Source organism: Trachurus japonicus, chromosome 13, assembly GCF_045865225.1.
Source record: "Trachurus japonicus isolate A0001 chromosome 13, Traja_1.0".
Classification (NCBI taxonomy): Eukaryota; Metazoa; Chordata; class Actinopteri; order Carangiformes; family Carangidae; genus Trachurus; species Trachurus japonicus.
Genome location: NC_140919.1, coordinates 15,926,029 through 15,950,895, shown reverse-complemented (window position 1 = coordinate 15,950,895; position 24,867 = coordinate 15,926,029). Strand labels below are relative to the sequence as shown.

Sequence of the window (24,867 nt, the reverse complement as noted above, 5' to 3'; positions counted from 1 at the left end):
GAGGAGGGGGGGGGGGGCTGCACACGCAATATCATCACCCCGTCATTATTCCCACAAACACACGTGCACGCTCACACCAACCTGAATAATAATAATAATAAAAAAAACCCTATAAACACAGAGAGAGAGCAGAGGATGAGGAGCTGAGCTGTTGCACACGTTGCTGCAGCCGTACATGCACAAACAAAAGTCCAGGCACGCACATGTGAAGTAACTGACACGAGTGCACAGATGCATTCATAAATATGTACAGCAGATGCAAACAGAGGAGTGGGTTTAGTATGCACACACACACACACACACACACACACATACAACACAGCGACACACTCAGAGCTGAGCAGAATAGAGGTGAATGTACTCATCACTCTGCCTGCCACCAGAGAGGCTCATTTTGTGCTGCTGAATAGAGACGAGGAATCTATTACCAACGGAGAGCAGCGAAGAACAACAGATACAGAGAGAAAGGACAAAATGTCTCATGAGCAATCCCCCCCCCCCCCCGCATCCCCTCCCCATCCTACTGAAATAATTACTTAAAGCATTTTTTTATACTCTGCTCTTGTTTAGCTCCTCAAATGATGAAAAAAAAACTCTCCTCTCCTCTCAACACTTCCTTGGCCTGGAGGGAGGGAGGGGGGAGCTGCTGGTGGTAATTCAGCCGTCATTAACCAAGGTGCTGAAATGCTTTTCCTGCTCGGGCTGCTGTCCTGCCTCAGTGTTTGTTCCCTTTCCAGTCCTCGACACTCATCACCTCTCCTGCCTCCTCGTGCCCCCTCCTCCTCCTCCTCCTCCTCCTCCTCCCTTTGCCCCAGCTCGGGGCAGGAAGCCGCCGCTGGTGATCGAGCATGACCCGGACGGAGCTGACGGCTGCAGCGCTCCCACAGCAGCAGCTTAAACACACACAGTCACACAGGAATACGCTGCCACGAATATCCATCTTTAAATCGTTCGTCTCCTGCTGGTTTTTTTTTATAAGCTCATTTTTTCCAATGAAAATCAAGTTTCTTTTTTTTTTTTAAACCGGAGGAGTCTGTTTTATTTTTTGCCCTTGTTTCATGGAGCTGACACTGGTTTTAAAGGCAGTGCCAGGAGCACGCCAAACTACATTTGAAACAAAAAAAAAAAAGTGGAATTACAGCAGCCTCAAATGTCAGCAGGGAAAATATGGTTTCGATACTGGATGTGACACAGAAAAGTTTATAAAACTACAGCGTGTTCTTTATAAAGCAAAGAGGACGCTGAGTGGATAAGAGGAGATGTATTCTGCTCTGGTTTTTTTTTTTTCCCCCATGTTTTAAACTGTCATGGTGAATGAGATCACTGCACCGGTTAAACAGCAACAGGTGTCATTTAAATACCTGGAACTGGCTGATCTCCACTGTGACTCATCTAAAACTGAGGCTGGCAAAATAAAAAGCTGGTTTTGGTTTGTTCGAAATGAGAATAAAAATCACCCCCACCCTCCACTCACCCCCCTCCTCCTCCTCCTCATATTTCTACACAGCAGCTTTTCATTGTCGATTTAATTCACACTGGGGAAAAAACAACAAATAACACAAAAGTGAAGCGAGCAGCAAAGATGCCAGGCTGCTTATTAGATTTGTTCACATTCAGAGTTTCCCATTGATGGACACTGTTGTTGTTGTTATTGTTGTTGTTGTTGTTGTGGAGCTGGAGGCGGCGTGGTGCTGCTGGTGGTGAGGCAGCTTCAGAAGCGTCTCGCAGGAAGGAAGAAGAAAGTAAATATTTTATATCAGGGAAATTTTCTCTTGTTTTTCCAGAGTTTTCAGACTTTAAACTCCAGCAGTGCACGTCTGTTTCTTTCTTTTCTTTTTCTCAAAAAAACACAGATACTGATAATTTCATGCACCGCTGCCGTCCAAAAGAAAAAACAGTTGACATATTTAGCTTTTAGAGGAAACACTTCAGTTCCTCTAAAAAATTCAGGATGCAGAGATGGATGGATGTTCCCAACATGGCTGTCAGGAGGAGGAGGAGAGGGATGATAACCTCTCTCCTCTCCTCTCCTCTCCTCTCCTCTCCTCTCCTCTCCTCTCCTCTCCTCTGCCTCATCTTTTTGAAAAGCATCCTCTCTTTGAAGCCCGCGATGGGAAGAGGGAGCGATTAAAGCAGTCAGCAAGCAAATTAGCATGTCAAAAGGCCCTGAATCAATACCCCGGCTCTCTACCAACACAACCCTGCAGTCCTTTCACCCCCTCTTCTTTCCCCCCCTCTCTCTCTCCCTCTATCCGTCCCTGACGTTCCCCCATTCCTCCGGCTGTTTCCCTTCTTCTCCCCCTCCATTTTCTCCCGCACTCCTGCACACTCTCCCTCTTGCTCCTTTGCCCCATCTCTCTCTTTCTCTCTCTGTCGCTCACTTTAAAATTGTTTTCTTCCCTCTCTTCTCCCTCGGCTGACAGACGGACAGAGAAGAGGCCGGGTTTGTAAAGAGAGATGGACGGATGTATAGGCAGAGAAAGACGGATAGGGGAGAGAGAGAGAGGGAGGAGAGAAGAGAAGTGGACAGCGATCAAGTGGGCATGGTCGGAGAGAGAGAGAGAGAGAGAGGCCTCTGCCACCTTCTTTGTGCCGACAGAGTGAGGGAGAAGAGACCTTTTCTTGCCAAGAAAAGTGGAGGAGATGGAGATGAGGAGGCAGGGAGGGACGGAGAGAGAGAGACAAAAAACATGGGGGGGGGGGGGGAGTGAAGTGGAAAGAGATTTAGTTCCAGTCTGGCAACAGTGCGTTTTCTACACTTCATCCATCGGTTCACCATTGCACGGAAATCCCTTTGATCTGGGCCAATGTGTTACTGATCGTGAGGAGAAGGACGGCCCGTGTGTCTGAGAGTGTGTGTGTGTGAGGACGTGTGCGTCTGAACCGGTATCTGTCCTATATTTATTCTGTGCATCTGTCGCTTGCAGCCGTATCGCATGTTGTATCATAAACTTCTATTAACGTTCCAATCGCGCCGCGCGATCTGAGACAAAGCATCCGAGCAGATGGACGCCCGTCTCTCCCTCAACCCCGGACAATGGGAGGCTGATTGCAAACACCTTGAAAGTGTTTTTCTTGTCTTTGCTTTTTTCTTTTTTCTTTTTTTATCTCTCCCTCTCTTCGTTCTCCCGCTGCTGATTTCTTTCCTTAAACTCCCTCCATCCTGCCGGGGGGGCGATAGTAGGTGGTCTTTTTCTCCTCTTTTGTCGTCATCCGGTTTTTTTCTCCAGGGGTGAGAGACGGACGGACGGAGAGAGAGAGAGAGGGAGGGAGGGTGGAAGAGTTCAGTGGCCAAATCAAAGGCTGCTCCGTTGCAATCAGTTAGGGGTTATGACAAAAAGGCCCTGCAATAAAGAGGCTGCTCTGTAATCTGATTGGCCCTGAGACTGGACGCAGTGTCCATTTTAATGAGCCGAGATCCCCCTTTTCTAATCACAGTGGTGGAGGAAATAGCACACTGATTCATTCTCCCACACACACACACATATACACACACACTGGGGATGTGTGAATTGTATGGAAGAAGAATGAGGCATATACGCAGGTTGATGCATTGACACATAGAGCTGTCGTCAACATCTGCCAGTGTGATGGATCTGCAATGTATTTAGGGCGACCAGGGTTTTCTGGCAGTGATGTATACGCACGTTACGGCAGAATAACTGATATGTCGGTAAAGAGCCGAAACCTGTGTGCACACCACTTCCGAGGTGCGTTCAGGTGCATTATGTTCGGTAGGAACCCTGAAAAAAACCTTCAGTTTCTGGATCCATTCTGAATAGGGATGCAAACAATTAATCGACTATCGATTAATTGTCGATAAGAATTTAATCGATTAAATTAAATTACTTGCAATTAATCGTTCCTTTTCAATGGGAGTTTTACTGTGAAATGTAAACAAGCAAAGCCGACATAATGTATCAGATCTCTGTGTAAACGTGTGCAGCGCTGCGCACTGCAGCACACAAGGGAGAGAGGGAGAGGAGGTGAAAAGAGACAACACTGTTACCTGTTGTAGCTATACGGGACTCAGGCTGTACCATCGCTAACACACAGACGACCGGTGAGTAACGAGTCAAAAAGCCGCCGACACGGAGCTGCCTGAGGAGTTGTAATGCAGCCTGAACGCAGCTCAAACCGACCCGGTGCCTCAGCACGGCGGAAAGCTTTGATAAACACACCGGATCCGCGCTGGTTTACAGTATCCTACCGTAGTTTAGCCGGTCGCTACCGGAGCTTAATTTAAAAAAAAAAAAAGAAAAGAAAAAAAAAAGCGCTCGTTGCGGTGCCGCGGAGAACAGCGCGTGTGTCCAAGCTGTGTTGGTTTATGTAACTTGAGGGGACAAATGAACCACATGTTTATTGTCATGCATTGCTGACCTGGGCATTGTTTCTCAATAAATTAGAAAACCCTTTCCTATCATTCCCCTTTTCCCTGCATAGTTGAAGGAGACTGGCTCGCATCCACGCTCCCACTCCCTCCTGCGCCGACATGTCACCTTAAGTCACATAAACCAGTACGGGTGTGTGGACACAACCACCTTGATGTCAGCGCCTCATCACCGCTGGTGTTAAAAGGCTCCGTTCTTTCTGCAGTCAGGTTAAAGCGCATCCGCTGTGTTGGTAAACAAATAATCCCTCTATATCAACGGAGGCAGCCGTGCTTGAGCAGCTTGGGTTGGAGGTGGTGTGAGTGCGGGCCAGCGGGGGACAGGGGGGGGGGGGGGATTCGGGCTTCAGCACGGTACGGAACAACTGGCCCGTGTGAGTGCGTCCTTATTTGTGGCCGCTGCAGCGCCACACGGGCTTTGCCTTTCAGCAATCAAGCGCTGTTTTCGTCTTTGTTAATAACAATAACAGCAACAGCTGTCGGCAGCTGAGATTGCTGTGCCGTCACCATAGAAACGCAAGACGCATTACGGCTCATTCGCAAAATACCTTTCAATGGAAACACCCGCAAATGGCAATTGCACTTTTTCGAAGTTTCAGAAATATCGCTTTTATTTTGCGAAAATCTGTAATGGAAACGCAGCTCTCTCACCTCATCTCATCTCATTATGATAGGACTTCAACCTCAGAGCTCTCTGTCCCAAATAACCCCCTTAAATTTAGGTTCTCAGGAAAATCGCCGCTTATCAATTAATCGATCATCGATCGATAAGGTCTATCAACTATCGATTAATGAATTACTCGATAATTTGCATCCCTAATTCTGAATGAATGAATTTCAAAACAAAAACCCTTCCAAATTTGGCTTCTTCTCTCTAGCAACAGTGAGGCTGTTGAGGCTCAGACCTATAACCACGATGCAGAAATTATAAGGCCGTTACATAAACCTTCAAGTGTCATTTGATTTCCAGGGTTGCCATAATAAATTTGTCTGTTTACAGTGCCGTGTTACCTTCGGGGAGCCGCTGTGTCCGACCAGCCCAGAAATAGTCCGGCACATAAACCGCCTCTAGCTGCCTGTCCCCTCCTGTTCCCAGTCTTTGTGCTAAAAGCTAAGCTAATTGGCTGATAGTTGCGGATCCGTGTGTGTTCAGGAACGAGGGAATAAGAAAGATATGGAAACATGAAACAGGAGGAAAACTGTGAAATGAGTTTTCGTACATCGGGAATCACTCGACACCTCTCCCTGGTTTTCAGCCCAGACCTCAGATCAGGTAGCCGACCTCTCGCTGCGACTACATGTGTATGTGCGCCGGCATGCAAACTACACGTGTATCAAACACGCTGCGGGGTGCAACCTCCCCGCAGGAGAGCTGAAATGTAATTTGGGGGGGATGTGGAGGTCTCGCAGCACCAGGAGGGGGGGCGGAGGGAGAATCCGAAGCTGCGGATCTCCAGCCAAAAAGCAGAGGTGTGTCCATGCTCAGGCACGTCTCTGGGATTAGAAACCTTGATCCTTCCTGATCCACAGCGAGCAGTCAAACATGGCTGCAAGAGGAGGGAGGGAGGGAGGAAGAGGGGGGAAAAAAAGGAAAACGCTGTCCCCTTGAAGGCAGCATGGACTGGAAGAAGAAGAAAGAGAGGAAAGAAAACAGAGAAAGAGAGATAGGATGGAGATAGAGAGGAGAAGAAGTGAGTGGAAGGAAACAGAAACAGAGTTGTGTGTGTGTGTGTGTGGAGTAAAAGGAAAGAGAAAGATGAATTGACTCCTGTCCAGTGGCCCTGATAAACGACTGGAGGTGTGAAAGGTGCAGCGGGGGGTTATGGGTACAGACGGTGATCGCTCTTTGAACAAGCCCAGTGTGGTTGTGTCGCGACCTCCAGCAGCTGTGGTTGATATTACTGTCAATATCACTTCCTGTGTGTATGTGTGTGTGTGTTGTGGAAGCAGGTTCACCTCACCGACTGAGGAAGTAGTCCCTGCTGCCACGGCGACCCAGATCAATGGAGATCGTTTAGCACAGAGGTGGATGTCCATGTTGTATCAGAGCTTCACTTCACAGAGAAACTGAGCCGTCATGACTTCCTGTGACTTTGTGATGTCACAACAAAGCAGTCATTAAGCCCCACCCCCTCACTATCCAACACTTGCAGGATTTGGTTTCTTTGGTTTTATTCTGAAATCCAAAGTATTTTTATTGGATCAGCAAATCAGAAGAGAGGGTTTAGAGCCTCCTCCCTTCTGATTGGCTGAAACTGACCTGTCGATACGAGAGCCCCTGAGAGGAGATGTAAAAAACTACACTGAGATGTTGTTTTCTTTGTCCTTAAAAACCAGAATCATATCTTCCTGAGGATATGAGAACTTAAATAAGTGTAAAAGGTTGGATCTTAAAATGGCTGAAGTGCGGCGTGTGGGCGCGACGCAGCTCCTTTCTGTGTGTTTGGGGTGTAAAAATACAATTTTTGGCAACGCGCAGCGAGAATAGTACAGGAAGTCTTGAACACATTTTTTGGCAGCTCCTGCTCCGCACAGCGCAGATCGCTGACGAAGCCGCCGAGAGTGGAGCATCAAGTTAAGTGGCGGAAAAGAAACCATAAAGATAAGGAGAGATAGCAGAGGAGGCAGGAAGAAGAGAGAGAGAGAGAGCGGCTCGCATGCCACGAGTGAAAGAGGCCGCGGAGTCCGAGCGAATACACAAAACACCTCGCAGGAAACTCGAGTAACCTGCAGAGCCCACACACACACACACACAGACACACACAGACACACACACACCTCTGGATCTCACGCCTCTTTTGTTTGCATCGTCCCATCATCGCCGCGCCTGTGTGTCTGTCCTCACATCAAAGCTACAGGCTAAAACGTTACACATTAGCAGAGTAACCCTGTCTAAGCAGCAGCCATTAACCCCAGGCTCCTGTTACACACCCCTCTTACCCCCTCCTCTTGTTGCCACCGACGCCACCTACCACCACTGCAAGGCCAGGTTCAACTAGCCTGGGGGTTACGGAGGAAGGCAGAGTGCACACACACACATGTAAATGCGACTAACTTAGGAAAGCACGCAGGGCAGGCACATACACAAACACAACACGTGAAAAGGAGCTGACACAGTTTCGAGTCGGAGGGGGTATCGCTTCCACGGCAGCAGCGAGCGACCTTGATCCTGTTTTGAGAGTCAGAGAGAGGGAGAGAGAAGGGGAAAGTGGGCGTCGGCCTGAGTGACACCGGCAGAGGTCAAAGGTCAAAGCAGTGACAGCCACAGTGGAGACTGGCCGACCGTCATGGGGCCTGACATGAGCTGTTGAAGAGCTACTGACCCAGGAAAGGTTTTATGTAGCCTGCCAGAGCACACACACACACACACACACACACACACACACACACACACACACACACACACACACACACATTACATTTAAATGCTCACAGTGCAGAGACACAATGGTGTGCACGTTTTTCTCAGGGACACACACCCTCGCGCGCACATACGCACACACATATGCACAATAGAAGGTGTTTTGAGGCCCCAGACAGGCTGTCGTCTGGGAGCTACAAGTAGATTACCTAAACAAACAACCTAAAAATACCTTCCTTTTCAGCCGTAAGTCGAGCCCCTGCAGCCCCCCCCCCCCCCACACACACTCTCCTCACCCCTCCTCCCTCCTCCTCCTCACGGCCCCCCACCGCCGCCGCCACGCCGCTTCTGAGAAAAACTGACAGGGCTGCTGATGTTAAACTTGCTCCTGTGACCACAGACGGCCCCGGCGATTAAAGTTTTGTATGTGTGTTTATGCACAGTTAAGTGTTGACAGATGAGCAGCGCGCCGTGTGATGTCACACGTGTGTTTGATCTGATTTACTGTTCCAGGAGCAGCAGACGCTCACTCTGAGGTTGCTTTTTTTTTTTTTTTTATGGTGAATTTATCACTATGACATCATATGTGATCACATCCAATAATAGACATCCATATTTAGATATCTCTACTGTTTCCCTGTTGAACCCCCTTCCCCCCCACCACCATCTGCACAGGGGACTGGTTTCCTATTGTTGTTTCCATATTTATCTGGATCCCAGGCCACATGATACGGAGGTAAAGGTTTATTCTGGCTCTGAGGTGTATGTGATATGTTTCTGTGGCCATGATGTCACACTCCAGTACAGTCGTAGTCACCTGAGGTCACGCACCTGTGTACGGCACATCAGCAAGGATGGAAATTCAATAGTCGTATCACTGTTTAACCAATGTAATTTAATAGAATGAGTCAGAATAACAACAGAAATACAGGCACAATATAAAAATAAAAGTTGTACAAATTGTTTAGTTGCAATCTCCAATGATCCGGATTGGATCATGAATGTTTAACAGAATAATTGGCGACTTAGATAAACAAATATGCCATTTGTTTTTGTCAAAGTGTCATATTATTAAATGTTTTTCCAGTCGCAAACTCTCAACTATGAGAATCTGCAACTTTTTGCAAGTGAACTGATTTTTTTTTAGTTTTTTGTGCAACAAAAGAAGCAGAGTGACGACATCCAGGAAGATTATTACTATTTTCTGACATTTTATTGACTAAATAAAAAAAGGACAAACAATAAAATATAAACGAGTCAATTATTTACTTAAGCTTCACATTTTGTTAGTGCCAGTGTGATATATTTGATATTTATCAAACAATTTATCACTTACTGTATACCTGCTTTTTTTCGGTCACTCATTGTGTTTTACTGCGTGTTTTTGTCTTGTGTGAAGCTGTTTTGAATAATATGTTTTGTTTTTCGTCAGCTGCTAGAAACAAAATCAGCCACCTTGACACCGCTCTGTATACGGGTATTGTGTCTGTGTGGGCGGAGCTTCTGAGAATTTGTTTAGCTGTTGCGTTCAGATACCAACGGAATAATCTAATCCACCTTTAATGCAAATGTTAGCATGCTAACGTTAGCCACAACACTGCTTTGAACCACAATGCGGCTTTTAGGGGCCGTTACTGTGCAGTTCTTTTCTCCTGATTTTGCAACAATATAAATATTTTATGTATAAAAAAATAGATAAAATAACCAAATAAAAAATTTAAAGTGTCACGTTAATAATACAATATGTTGCTCTGCTTTATTTATTCATTTTATCAAGCCGTGTTACTCAGATGAGCTCAGAATATTCTACTACTGGCTATGAAAAACCTTGATTTAAGATGAAAGTATATTCATGATAATGCAAAACCACTCAAAACACGTATGTCAGGAAAGATCCGAAGTGCAAACGACCTGTAATGACTTAACAATAGTGTTGCCTTGTGCCGGGTTTTTGCGATGATTTGTTATGTATTTGTGCTCGGGCCCGACACGTGGTTTGCACTTGTTTACAGAATTGCATGAGCCCCCGTTGAGACGGCCTCCCTATCGCTTCCTCTTCCTCTTCACCTATTCTTAGTGTGTTTGTGTGTGTTTGTATGCGTTCTCCTCACACATCCTCCCTTTTCCTGCCCCATTCTCCTGCACTCACTCCGGCTAGAATGGTTTGGTTCTCCCAATTGTTTAGCGGGGTGTGTGTGTGCCCATGTGAGTGTCCCCTCGCACAACAACATTAGCATACACCCCTCCACCTCTCTACCTCCGTTTTTTTTATATGATTGAATTGAAATGCGTCTCTTTTCATTGTAAACAATGTCAGGAAAGCTCGCTAGATACACTGCCCAGCTAACACACACATAGCAGGTACATACACACACACAAACACACACATATGTCCAACATGAGATTTGAGCCCCTGGAGACTTTGGGGAAATTTGGACCAAGACAATACCTTGACTTGAGTTTGTTTACCTCCCGTTGTCCCCCACTGTCCCCCTGCTCACACACACACATAGAGCCAGTTTGGCGGAGAGTGTGTTTGCATGCATGGCGCTGCAACGTGCACCTGTGCCGCCGTCCAGAGGGCCTTTGAAGGGCTTTGTGTGTGCTGAATACCTGAGAGTGTGTGCAGGTGCGCGCAGGTTTGTAAGCCTCTGTTTGTGTATATCTCTCTGTCGTGTTTGATTTGAATTAAAGCCCATTACCCACCTGCTGCGTGGATCTGAGGTCACAAAAGGTCCTTATTGGGTTGGCACCGTGCCCGGGGGCGGCAGCGGTGGTGGTGCTTTTTGTGAATCTGGCACGGGTAGCAAAAGTGGAATCAAACAGGTCCAGGAAACAAAGATGGATCTGTTTGCTGTCTGAACCCCTCCCCGATCCGTCCATCTCTCTGCACGTCTCTGTCCAGTTTGATGTCTCTGTGCACTTTGCCCTCTTTCTTTCTCTGTCTCCATACAGTCACCTCAGCACCCGGCGGGGCCTCCCTCCCTCCCTTTTAAGGAGCGCTCTTTGTCCCTTTCTGGAGTGGAGCTGGGTGGAATACTTAAGATTTTTGAGATATGCCCATTGTGCTGATATTCCTTCTTAAGGCCAGGCTGAAGGAATTAGGGAGGAAGCTGAGGCCTACGTGTCAATAAGAACGCAGAGACCTCGGTCTGCAGGAAGCCTTCGGAACAATATTTCACTTTTCTCTGTGCCGTTATGCAATCCAAACACTAATAATACAGGTGCCACCTCGGTTCTAACAAAAAAAACCCCGGCTTTTATGTTGCAGCAGGAAATAGTTTGTTTGCCCCTGTGCATTAGGTTTCATATACTCTATTGCTGCGAATATGTGAAATATGTCACATTTCTGTTCAAAAAAGAAGCGTAAATGTCACTGAACATCTCCATTTATTTGCTCTCCGGGTCTTATTTTTCAACATTGTTGTGCTCATCTGGTTCTTTGGCTGCTTGCTGGTCCGGACATTTTAATTAGGGCAGCGTCCTGGGTGGCTGGTACATGATGATGGATTGGTGCTGCTAAAAATACAGTTATAAATCATCCAGAGTTTGACAGACAAACTGCTGGCAACTCTCTTTCTCTGGCTGGTGGTCGAGAGCCGACTGTCAGGCAGCAGGGTTAGCCTCTGTGTTATTACCATCGTTAGCCCGGCTGGCTTTTGTTCTTAGCCTTCATTAACACCGCTGAGGCTGTCAACCTGGACCTTCTTCTGCTTCTTCTTTCTTTTTCTTTTGCATTTTAGAGTATTACCCCCTTTCTTTTCCCGTAACCCCTCCCAACGGCCAGTCGGGGAGGGGGTCAAGGTCAAGATGTGTGTCGAGTGTATGTCATCAATCATGGTGATCAGTTTCGGTGGCCGTGTGTCCCTCATCCATCACGCTGATGGCTTTCGCTGGCCGTGTGTCCGTGTGTGTCGCCGTCCGGGCCGGAGGTAATTAATAACCCCCCCAGTGACGGAATTAATGAGTTAACCTGCTCCACTCTCCTGCTGTTCCTGTGACAGATGTTAACGGTCAGCAGCTAGTTATCCCTGCTAATGCGCCGGTGGCTCAGGTGTACCCATGTATGTCTTCTGACTATATACACGTCTCTGAGGGGAATTGACAGTATATATCTCTCTCTCTATATAGACTCTGAGTGATTTTTTTTTAAACCCGTCTTGGGACCACAGCCAGAGGGTAAACAAAGCACTGCTGGAATAACAATCCTTTTTTTTCTAGCAGGAGTCTTACCTGAGCCACGAACTGCTTTCCACTGGGAGAAGTAAAAAAAAAAAGAAAGTGAGAGATAGAAGAGACACAAAAGACGGAGGGATACGGCAGAAAGGCAGGTTTGAATAGAGATCTCTGGCTCCTCAAGGTGCAGCAGGAGAAGGAGAGACTCTCCTTGCCCTCAGGTCCTGAAAGCCGATCGCTTGTTTTTTTTTTTTTTTTTTTTTTGAAAGAGCGGCTTTGTGAGGACGCCTCTGACTGAAGAGCGCTCGCTGTCTGTTATGACTAAAAAGAAAAAAAAGAGTGGCCGAGTTTTCATCACCTAAAGAAGAGAAAGCGTTGCAGCCTTGAAAGGAGAGAAAACGCCGTAGTTTGAACTTAATTCTCCCTTTCTTTTTTCTTTTTCTTTCTTGATTACAACAGAGGCGATTGTTCTGCCTGGGCAGGCCTGGTTATTGTGTGTGTGCCGTGTGCTGGGTGTTATATTCCTGGAGTTTTTTTTTTTTTTTCTTTTTTTTTGGGATGGCTATTGTAGTGCAAGTTTTGCTCTCATGCTTTCACTCCCTGGTGTATTGGATACTTTGTTGTGTAGGCTGCAGTATAACTTGCCTATCAGGCTTTTCCATGCGGGTCAGTGGAGGTGGGCTGCAGTGGGCGGCCGTGTGGGTAGACAACGTGGTTTTATTCGCCCGTTGTTGTTCAAAGCCCGGTGTGTAGGCTGCTACTGGTTATAACTGCCTCGCGTGTGGGTAGCTATCATTGTATCATTAGCTTTTTCTTTGCTTTTCTTTTCTTTTTTTGGGTTGTCTTGAGCAGAAGTTGCAGATATCTCCCCCCTCCCTCCCTCCTTGTACTCCCTTCGCACCGTGCAGCCAATTCATCCGGCGAAATCCGCACCGCACGGACAAAACTACTCATTAACTCCCACAACCCTCCTCCTCTTCCTCCTCCTCCTCCTCTTCCACCCTTGTTGCCCACCCCTCCAAACGTGCTTTAGCTTAGAGACAACCGGGATGTGGATGGGGCAGGGAGGGAGGGGGGAGTAGGGGGACGGGGGGTGGTGGTGGTGGTGGAAGACTGACAAAAGGGAAAAAAGGACTAAAGCCAGAGAGGAGGATTGAATGAGTGAAAGAACTGCCGGGAGAGAAAAGAGGGGAAGAATGCGATGTCCCAGTCTATGAGGGTTTCCATTTTTTTTTTGCCTTTCCAGAATAGAACAGTAAGTCACCAGTCTCTTTGTCTGCCTTTGATCTGTCGGCTCAGGGATTTGGCACCTGACAAACCCCTCTCTGTCTGAAAGGAGGCCTGCAGAGAGAAAGCCTAGGAGAGTGGGAGAGAGAGATAGAGGGCGAAGGAGAGACTGAGGGAGGGAGGAGAGGAGAGGAGAGGAGAGGGGGGGTGAACGTAGGAGAGAGAAAGAGCAAGAGAGAGTGACAGCGAGCGGAGACGGTTTAAAAAAGACGGTGTGGAAAAATGGGGTTAGACTTTTCAGAGGATATGATGAGGGCTTCTCAGCTCACATCCCATAAAAACTAAATACATGTGTGTTCATGTGTGTCAGTATTTGTCTGTGTGTGTGTATATGTGTGTGTGGGTTTGCCACGGCTGGCCCGGGCAGTGATAAATCCAGCGAGTCTTAAGGGAGATTCCTCTCTGAAGCCACGGTCTCTTGGACCACCCACTACTGCGGTCTCTTCCCTCACACTCACACACACACTCGCGCCGCTAATAGGAAGCAAATTCCCGAGCTTTACTTGGATATCGACCCCTCTCTCTTCCTCCCTTGGACTCGTTTCCTTTCTGCGGGGCAGTCGCTGCTGTAAACAAGCCCTCGTGTGTTGACATCACATTTTCAAACACAATTTCTCAAAATGCAAAGACTTTCATAACCACTTGAAGATGAAGATGAAGATGAAGATGAGGCTGTGGCAAAGCATCCTGGGACGGCCCCCCCTGGTTGGCTGGTATGGGAGCTGCATGGGGTCAAGCCGGGACAGCTTAATAATTGACGAGCGAAAAACTCATCAAGCGTGCACAGTTTGAGGTGGCCTGCTCTTAGACGGTGTCTCCTTAAAGAGGCTCAGGCCTGCAGGCTGTGAAGCATGGGAGTCAATTAACTCTCCCTCCGGCTTTTAGCAACAAGTCTCTCTCAATCGTCTCCAAAACAGCTGGGTGACCCCGCTCTCACCCCCCCTGGACACTTTTCCTGGTCAGCGCACATGTACAAACCCAGCAACTCTGTGTTTTGTCACCTGAAGCGGTCACAACCCCGCTTTAAACAATACCCATAAAATCCCCAACCGTCCTTCTGTTCTTGTCCCCAGCGATGAGTCCCGGCCCATTGAGAGATCGTTTTTAAAGATAGAGAGATAACGCAAAGTGCCCCCCCCCCCTCCCCTGGACTAATCTCTCCTCTTTTTTTTTCTTTTTTTGGAAACTGTGAAGAAAAGAAACGAAAGGCTTCACGCACCCCCGCCGGCCACAATCAAAGAGGCCCTTAGCTTAGCGTTAGCGGGTGAAGCGGCAGGGATTTAGCGCTGATTGACTGAGTGGTGAAGAATGGCTCAGCAGGTAGCAGCTAGCCTCGCTAACGCCGCGCTAATCTGGCCAGCAAGGAAGAAGAAGCCTGACTTTTATTACACCTCTAACAAAAAAAAAAGAGGGATTTCCCGGTATTTTTGTAGTGGGAGGAGGGGAGCAGGGAGTCGTTGTGGATTTCCTCTGCTGATCGTACGCGCGAGTGTTCGTCGCACGGTCGGTGGAGTGTGTGTTTTTGTTGGAGCGTGGACTTCCTCCTCCTCCTCCTCCTCCTCCTCCTGCTGCTCCTGCTCCGCCGCCGCGGCGCATGTGGCCAGGCACTGATTTGATTTCTAGTGCGGTGAACGCATGTGGGAGTTTGTTTATGCGACTGCTCTTTTGTATGTAGGATCCCCTGATGTATTTATGACTGTGGCATTGAAATCTGTGCCTTTCATATGCACTTTTAGATCTGGGTTGAGTGTGTTTCCGAACCCAGAAGGGGGAATCGCTGAACCCCTGCAGACTAAAAGTGTGTAATTATCTGATTTATATTGGGAATGAATTTACCCATCCGTCTCCAGTGGGTCGCCTTAGTACGCCATAACAACTCCAACACACACACACATTTCAGTTCAGTTTCAATTTAGTTTATTGGAAAAGGGACAATGCACATAATAAACATTGTATAAAAAAACACATGTAAATGCACCCGAATTAGCTTAAAAAGCTAGTTTTCATCGACAGTCCTTCTGCCAGATTGTACAAGGCAACCTTTAAAAAGAACAACAATGGAATAAAATATTATACACATACACATACTTACTGTCTGTATACATACATACGTTAATAAATACATATTTGGACAACAATAACAACATATAAACTCTCACACATGTACCCTTCTACTACAAAACTCAAACCAACAACCCTTCGGGGGCCCTCGATGCGATTCGCTTGCCCCACTGCCCTGCACACGGCCGCCCCGCTGACTGACAGCTTATTCGGTCCAATCGGTGTCGCGACTGTCTGCGCCGCACCTCTCGGAGAATTGTTCTTTTGTCCTCCTCTTCTGGTTCAGCGCTCAGGGGGTGAAATATAACCCCGTTAGGCTTCCCCGGCAATTACAGAAATGGATAGAGGAGGGAGAAACTCCTTGAAAGACGAGCCCTCCAATCAAACTGTCACTCAAGAGAAAGGCGAGCGCTGTCGCCCAAAAGAAGGAAAAGTTTCACTTAGGTTACAATTTCAGAGGTGTGTGTGTATGTGTGTGAAGGTGTGTGTGTGTTAGTATGTGTGTATGTGTGTGTGGAAGGCCCTGCGGAGTGAAAGCAGCCATGTGAGAGTGACAGAGCTCCTGGTGTGCCAAGTGTGGTGGCATTTGTTTGTTAAATGGTCTGAAATGCCAACGGCTCCGGTTTCACTGAGGCTCCCGACTCCTGGCGGAGGAGCCAAGCTCGGATTTGTGAAAAAAAGACACGAGGCAGTGATTTGATCTAGTGCTTTTTTGTCAGAGGAAATCGCAGCCTTCACTCCCGTTCTGTTGTTTTTGATAATAGAAGGCAGGTTCGTGAGAGAGGAGAGAGAGAGAGAGAGAGAGGGGAGAAAGCCTCGGAGGTGGAAATTTAGGACAAAGAGAGGAGAGAAAGAGAAAGGAGAAGAAGAAAAAGAAGAAGCCTCAGGGTAACATTTTGTTTCCTGTTGCTAATTGGGGGGGAAATGGGAAAGATAATTATTTCCCATTTGAAGTCAAGTGCAAACAGTGGCACCACCCTCTTACTACAAAAACCATGGACTGATAATGATTTGTGGCTTTAATTGATTTCCAGTTTCTTTTTTATTATTATTAGAGATGTAGATGTTGGTCTGTCGGTAAGATCTCAATTATCAATCAATTAAGATGATGATTCCTGATCAGTCACTTAACTTTTCATCCTTTGCCATCAACAGGTCTGGACAAGTTTCACATGATCAGTGACCAAACAATTAATTGTAGAGACTCGGCTATGTTAAGCCTACACCTGCATTGTCTCTGTGAGCTTGATAGCACTCAGAGCTAATGTATGAAGTTTACAAATTGGTTATAGTATGGTTGTAGGCTCTGCTACCAGATGTTAGCATGCTGTCTCTGCAAACCAAGGTGATAAAACTTGACTTTACATCTGCAAAGCATCAGCATCATTGTATGCACGAGCATGTTAGCGTTTAGCTCTGCCTAATTAGATGCTTGCGGAGGCGCCGGCAGAGCCGTGTTGTCTGCACAACTTTCCCCCTCGACCGTAAAAAAAAAAAAAAAAGCTTCACGTGATGATGATCATGACTTTGTGTGTTTTTTCAGTTCAAAGCCGCCCGCCGTTCTCAGCTGATGTCGCCGTGTCGACGTCACGTCATGTCACATCTAACCACCTCCTCTGTGTCTCTGTTCTCTTCTCAGCCTGTAAGATCGGTTACTACCGCGCTCTGGCCACCGACGGCGCCTGCTCCAAGTGTCCGCTGCACAGCTACTCCGTCAGGGAGGGCTCCACCTCCTGCGTCTGCGACAAGGGATACTTTCGCTCCGAGACGGACCCGGCGTCCATGGCCTGCACCCGTGAGTATAGCTACTACACCCACACACATGGAACAAGACGTGAGCCACGGCTGTTATTAAGAACGCTGCGCCATGATAGGCTGTGATTTACAGTGATTTGTAAACGTACCCTGCTGCTGTGTACTGTATTTGTAACACAATACTCAAAGAAGCCACACACACACATACACTCGGACTCACACACACACAGAGTGATTGCCTTCAAATGGTCACAGATTCTCTCGTGCAGTGTCAGCCTGAATTATCCCCTCACACGCACACAAACAGCCGCTCTGCACACACATAAAGCACGCGACGGCGGCGGCGGCTGCTGCTTTAATAGGTGTCTTTTGATTCCAGGTGGTACTTAGTGATCAGTCATGGTGACAGAGAACTAATAAGGGTATTAAACCGCGCCATCCCAGATTCAGTCTTCCGACGGAGAGACTGCCAAACAGCAGAGGGAGGGAGAGCGAGAACAATGGAAGAAAGACAAATAGAGATAAAGACGTTGGCGGAGAGACGGCGGCGGAGGTGATGAGAAAAGGTGGAAAAACAAAGGGCAGGTGGGAAAGGAAGCCGGAGAGATGTAGATATATATATGTGGAGAATGAATAAGCTGTTGGTAGAGGAAAGAGGGTGAAGGTGCCAAGGAGGAAGACAGAAGAAAGCAATTAGAGGAACGCACGGAGCTGAAGGAAGGTGTTCAGTCACTGTTAGATTTCTCGCTTTTCCTCTGTGTGAGTCAATCCCCGTCCTCCCCCCTTCGCTCCTGACTCACCACCACTGTGATAACAAATATTGTTTAACAATCTCGCTGCATAATGACACTTCTTCTTTTCTTTTCTGAGTCATGCCACCAGGAGGTTGTTGCAGTGGTTAAAAAGAAAAAAATATCCAGAGAACAAAAAAAAAAAAGAAAAGAAAAAGTAAAAACAGATTTTCCCAGGAAACATCACAGCACATGACACATGTTTGTATGTGAATATGTGTCACAAAGTGGTTTTAACAAGCAAAACATCTGTGCTAAGTCTCTTAGCTCATAGCTGGCTCGTTACTCGGCCCAAATGATCCGTCAGGTTCCTGTGGATTCATCACTCAGCAGAAACAGTTTACTGAATCAGACCACCATCCCACACCCCCCCCACAAATACACCCACCAAACACTTCACTGTCTAAGCAGCAACAAAACTAAAACGGCCTTTAATTGCTCCCCTGCCGTACGGTATCCACGCACGATAATAAACAAGAGTCTATTGTGGAATATTGTCAAGATCGAGAATATGAGTCAGTGTTTTACTTGTGTTATGCGGTAATCTGCCGAAGAAGAAGCCTTTTTTCAATTTTGGCCCCGACCTTTTTCCAAGTGTCGCTGAACCAACAGAGTTTTCTTTGACTTCGGTTCAAGCAAAAAGAAAAAAGTTTTTATGAATCTGCTGCAGAGAATGACTTCCAGGAATATGACAACGCAGCACCGTTAGTCAATCAATCAATCCTTATGTGATTAATTTGTCACTATTATGATAGTTGACAAATGATTTAGGCCAGTTTTCAAGTGAAGATGCCAAATACAGAAGATTAAATTGACACTAAATCTTGTTTTTTTCAACTTGCAAATCACACATAAAGTCACTGTTGACTGACTGATCCTGGTCCATTTTAGTAATTCAATCCACTTGACCCACAAAGTCTGTAAAAACTTTATAATGTTCCCTCTGCTGCTCATGAATGTTTACAGTTTTTCCAATATAAGAATTTACTGCATTTAAGTAAAAATGTACTGTATTTGATGAAACAACCTTGGACCTTGGAAGAAACTGTGTTAAACATGTTTTACACTTTTCTAATGTTTTAAAAATCAAACCTCTAAATGATTCATCTGGGAAAATAATCATCAGCTTATTCAATTATTGAAATAGATATTAGTTGCAGGCTCCAGGGCACATCAGATACATGTTGATGATAAGTTTATGGCTCCTTTTAAACACTAAACAGCTCATCGTTTTCACTCTGAACCAGATTTTTTACTGCAGATTCACTTTAAAGAGATCTATGACTTGGGAAAAAATAATAAATGTAATATACAAACATAATCAAAAAAAATCTGCTGGTGAAAGAAGACACTTTTAAGCTTTTAATATTATTCTCAGCTAACACCGTCCTCCTGGGTGTTGCGCTTCCCTCAACAAATCAAACTCGGAAAATTAAAGAAAATACAAGTTTTACATGTTTGTAATAGTTGTGTGTGTTTTAATAAAACTTAAATAAATCCCTAGATAATGAAACATGACGTCTGGCTACGAAGTCGCCCCCCCACCTCCCTCTCCCTTTATGCTGTTTTGCCAGATCACTATAATAATATAATAATATTGGGTTACTACCGCACTTTAAATGGAGGCGACTGGGGCTCATCTCCATTGTCCTGTTAGTCACTGTGGCATGTGAGCGTGGCTGCTGCAAGCAACAGCTGTCAAAGCTCATTACCCGGCTCGTTTTATTGGACCCTGCTATGCAATTTCTTCTGCTCCGCGGCGAGGAAGTGAACATTAGCCGGACTCTCTCGGCGACCTTTGGCCCCGCCTCGTCGTCAGCCGGCTCGATCTTTGAACTCTCACCCCCTTGTCTCTCTCGTTCTCTCTCTCGTCTTGCTGTTTTTCTTTCCCCCGTGCATTTTTTTTTATTTTTTATTTCTCACCCACATGTTAGAGCTCTGTAATTACAGCTGTCACTCAAACATCCCTCCCCATCCACATTTTGTTTTCAGTCTCTCTAAATCCACTCGGAGTCACGAACACAGCAGATGAAGGAGAGAAAAAAAAAAAAACGCTCTTAAAGTCATTTCCCAGTTTGACTCGCTGAAGGTCAGGCTGGGAAAGAGCCAGCATCTCTGGTAATTGGGGAGCATGTCTGAGTGTGTGTGTGTGAGAGAGAAAGAGTGTGTGTACGGGTAATTGAAAACGCTTTTCCTCTCTCTTAGCTCGAGGTCTAGCGATGCAAGATGAAGATTAAAACTGGATGTAGAGTAATTGTGTCATTGTGTTGCTGCTGGTGTGCAGGCCTCGCGTCTTCTAGCCTCTTCTCACATCTTTGCTCTTTTGATCGACGATTAACGTTCGTCAATGTCTGATCAAAACACTCGCGCTTCCACATTAGAAACAAGGCGCGATGCAGCTGTTTGCCTCCTCGCCCGAGGAGCCTGGCTGGCAGGATAAATCAACTCCATCACTTCTTTGAAAAGAAATGATTTTTGGACATTTTCTTTGCGGCAACAACCTGTTGAAAGATTTTTTTATGGATTGTTTTTTATGTTTCCTTCATCTTCTTTGTGTTTCCTGGCGCGTTGCTGCATGTTTTATCATACTGTTGTTGTTACTTTTATGCTTACTTGTAAATCAGCCGCCTTTTCCCCCCTCATTTTTCTTCATTTACGTCAAGGCCGCTCCCCCTCCTAAGACCCATAGATAACTTTTAAGACATTCAGCAGGTACGAGACGGTGATATTAAAATACAATCTGCAATACACATGAATAGATGTGAGTATGGAGGCAACACACACCGACCACAGGGCGGTAATGAGGACCAGGGACAGACGCCCGAGGGAGCTGGTTGCTCAGGTTCTGAGGAGGGGGGGTGTTCTCCATTTTGGGGTTTCTGTTGGCTCCTGATGTGTTTCTCAGATTTTCCCCAAGTTTTCTTAGCGGTGGTTTGACAGAGGAAGAGGGAGGGATGGAGAGAGGAATGGGAAGGAGTCAGGGAGGGGAGAGGGGAGAGGGGTGAGGGGGGTGGGCCTGCGCTGGGGCTGAATGAATCCCAGCCGGATGGTAATAGCGGAGGTCGGCGCTCCGGCCAATTTTTGCCTGCTCGCTGCGCTGCCTCGGCCCCTGCGTTAACACACGGCTAACAACCGCTGATGGGAAGAGACAGAAAGAGAGAGGGATGAAAGGAGGAGAGAGGGGTGGAGGGAAAGATGGAGGAGTTAGAGTGTGGGGTGAAAGTAAAACTGAGAAGCGCAGATTAAAGAAGGAGATGGAAGTGAAGTGAAGGCGTGACTGGAAAGAAAGAAATGAGGCTGTGAGCGAAGCGCGAGGCCATAAACGAAGCGAAAAGGAGAAGAAGAGGGGAAGAAAGAAATCAGAAACTTTCTGCAGGAGAAACTTTCTCCCTCCCTCCCTTGGGATTTCTCCCATAAGGACGTTTTTTTTTTTTCAATTTTTAAGGCCAGGTTGAGCGAACGTTGTACCGAGGTTGTCTGAGCGTTTCGCTCCCACTTCCCCCTGCCACGCTCTCTCCCAGGATTAATTATGGGATGTCAGTCACAGCCGACGGCTCTCCCACGCTCCCTTGCTCCCACCGGTGCATTCTGGGAGAGCGACAGGTACAGCCAAAGGTAGTTTGTGTGTGTGTGAGTGTGTTTGTGTGTGTGTGATGTCTGGAGAAGCTCTGACGTGGTGGAATGTGTTTAAGACTTTATACAGTCATAAAGTTATATCACACTGTTGCAACTCTCGTCATAGCAACAAACAAACAAAATAATCTTTATGAGGGGAATACACACAGACTCACCTGTCAACACACACTTAATATGACATTAAAGGAATAGTTCGGCATCTAAAAATACAGGTAGGCTATTTGCTGTCTTTCCAAGAGTTGCACATATATGAAGCCAGGACACAGCTTAGCTTAGCTTATCTTAGCTTAGCTTAGCTAAAGACTGAAAACATGGAGAAGCAGTTAGCCTGCCTCTGTCTGAAGGAAAATAACTAACACATTTAAGATTCAGTCATTAGCTTGTCACATCCAACTTAATTACTTATTAGAGTGAAATGTTTTCCTTCATTACCCGATGGTTAGCTTGACTGTTTTTGCTAAGCTAAGCTATAACCACCTCCTGGCTCCAGCTCTCTAGCTAAATGAATTTCCCATAATATCAAGCTTTAGTTCTTTACTTTTAATTTCCCTAAAGCCCCTTTATTCATCGTATAAAAGCTAAGAAATAACAAATATCTTTTATTTCGTGTATTTTCATCCCTAGTGAGCACAACAGCTTCTCAGACATTGACCGGAAACATCAATATCACCTTTGTTCTGTTATCTTAAGTTGAGTTAACAGGCTGAATTACAGCTTTATGGCCCCTCTCAGGCGGCTTGCTGTGGGGTATTAAAAGGTAGTAGAGGTTAGTTGAACCTAGCACACTGACAAAGGCGCTATTATGATGACAAGTGAGTGTAGCACCTTAATTTAGAAACCTCATCTGTAACTTGCTCCCATCGTCTGAGCAGCGGACGGGGGGGACTGAGGTGGAAGAACGAGTTAGGGAAAAGTGGGAGAGAAAGCAGGGGGGAGAAAGGGAGGAGAGAGGAGGGGGCAGTGCTTTATCACAATTTTTAATGAGAATTTATTAATAGGTTTTCACGGACGGCTGCGGTTGGAGGGGGAAGTTGAGTGATGCTAATATTAACACCGTGTACTCTGCATCCTCTCATCTCCCTGCCTCGGCCTGTAGTGACCCCTCAGGTCAAAAGAGGCCGTTCCCCTCACCTCCCATCATCCTCTTCTGTCGTCTGCCCTCCACCCACCCACCCATCCATCCATCCGTCCATCCAGCCTCGTTCCTCCTCCGTCACTCAGCGGCGGATGAACAGACGGTGTTTGTCTTCTCCTTCTGTCCTTCTGTTCACTCACCTCCAGCTGCCAAACTAGCGCCTGCATGCATGCACACCGTACAGTAAGAGCCACGAGCGCCGTGAAACTTAACCTTACTTCACTTCTGCACAAAAAGCGCAGCCATTCCTTGCCGTGACGACCCTTGTGCACACACACACACACACACACACACACACACACACTACTCCTACTCCTGCTCGCCGTCCCCTCCGTCGCTCTCTGTGAAATCACTCATTGCCACTCGGCTCCTCCAAAAATAACACTGATAATTAATTTCCGTTGTGAAATGATTCGTCTGTGGACTGGCTGGGCTTTCATATTTCACCCTGCATCGATCCCCCTCAGCCCGCTCGCGTGCGCTTCATTAGTCAGAGAGAGAGAGAGAGAGAGAGAGAGGGAAAGCAGACAGGCAGTGAAAGAGAGAGAGAGAGAGGGAGAGTTAAGTCAATTACCGCCGCTTATGTTTGAAAGCAACGCAAAAAAACACATTAATTACAATAGAGCTGACATGTAAATTGGGATTGATGAGCAGGGGAGTTTGTGTCACAGATCTGTGCAGCAGCTTTAATACAGAACTGCACAGTACTTTTTTTTTTTTTTTAATACTTTTTTTTTTTTTTTTACATCAAAGCAGAAACTTAATAACAGGGTCCAAAGCAAACTTTGTCTACAGTTATTGAGTGGGTGCCATAAAGTCCTGCTGTGAGCAGCGGGCTCGGGCTCGGTGCCACCTCCAGCTGATTGGACGAACGAATGGGAAAGAAATCTGCCGGCCTATTGAATTTCAGTTAACGCACTGTATTAACTGAGGTGAAATCAGATCCTCCCTCGCTGTAACGGACAGGACGTTAAAAAGGGGAACGCACGAAGCCTCAGCCCCTCATCTCCCCCCCTAGCAATCAATGGACGACCCAGTCAATTACACGTTTACATCTTCGTTATATGTACATATGAAAAAGAATTAATTACAGCAGACAGTGGAGACTCACTGTTAATGTAATGCTCAGCTGTCGTTGTGTTCTCCATCAGGTGATCCCTCTGTCTGCTTCCATTTTCCAATAGAAACCACACTAAATTTATATTAGTGTAACTCTCTACCTGCTTAGCATTTGCCCTCTAGCCACCGCTGGTAATAACATCAACTCTCTCCTCATTCCTCCTCCTCCTCCTCAGGTCCTCCGTCGGCGCCCGTCCACCTCATCTCCAACGTGAACGAGACCTCGGTGAACCTGGAGTGGAGCGCGCCGCGCAGCACGGGCGGCCGCCAGGACCTGACGTACAACGTGGTGTGCAAGCGCTGCGGGCCCGACGGCCGGCGCTGCCAACCCTGTGGCAACGGCATCCACTTCAGCCCCCAGCAGCTGAGCCTGAAGGGGACCAAGGTGTCCATCAACGAGCTGCAGGCCCACACCAACTACACCTTCGAGGTGTGGGCGGTGAACGGGGTCTCGCCTCAGAGCCCCGGGCCGGAGCAAGCCGTGTCGGTGACGGTCACCACCAACCAGGCCGGTAAGACGACCACCATAGTTTCTGTCCAAGTGCAACATCAATGGAGGTTAAAGCCCTCTGGTTGATAGCTATTGATTCATTCGACAATAAATAATGTTTAAGCTGCTCTGACCTGTTGCTCCGTTTGGCCTCGTGCATCGACATACCAATATATTGCTCAACGCTATTAATGATGTCAATGTGGATTCCAATGAGACATGTTTTTATGAAAGATATATGGACTTGGCTCTGTCAGGACCTTCACCACACGCCAAGAGTTATTGCACAATAACACAGTTAGAGGGAAAGTTACTGCTCCTCCGCAGAAAAGAGGTTTCTCAGATTCTCAGAAACTTATTTTCAGGTCTACAAGTGCAGACGATAAATTAAATCAACTTAACCACAGTAATTATAAACTTCTACAACCTCGCTGTAGTTGCTCGATGTAACTATGAACTAAATTTGATGTTTTGCATCCTTCACATGCAGTTTACTCAGTTCTGATTTCCATTTTTTCTTCCTGAGCACAGAAATTGATTATTGAAAAAAAATCCAGATTCAGTTTCTCTCTTCTCTTTTGGCCCTGGGTTTAAATGTGTTAATGTCTCCTCCTCCTTGACCTCATCAATTATTTCCATTCACCGGGACACATCCTCATATTTTAG

General features: G+C 46.6%; 1 protein-coding gene across 2 annotated transcripts in view; it reads left to right on the top strand.

The window, feature by feature from the left end:
• Positions 1-24,867, top strand: part of epha4l (eph receptor A4, like) — a 58,627-nt gene that overhangs the window by 10,862 nt on the left and 22,898 nt on the right. For both annotated transcript variants that reach the window (XM_085794973.1, XM_085794972.1), the window contains exons 4-5: positions 16,915-17,070; positions 23,888-24,223. In XM_085794973.1, the coding sequence (XP_085651099.1) occupies positions 16,915-17,070; positions 23,888-24,223 (492 nt within the window). The remainder of the gene's footprint in view (positions 1-16,914; positions 17,071-23,887; positions 24,224-24,867) is intronic.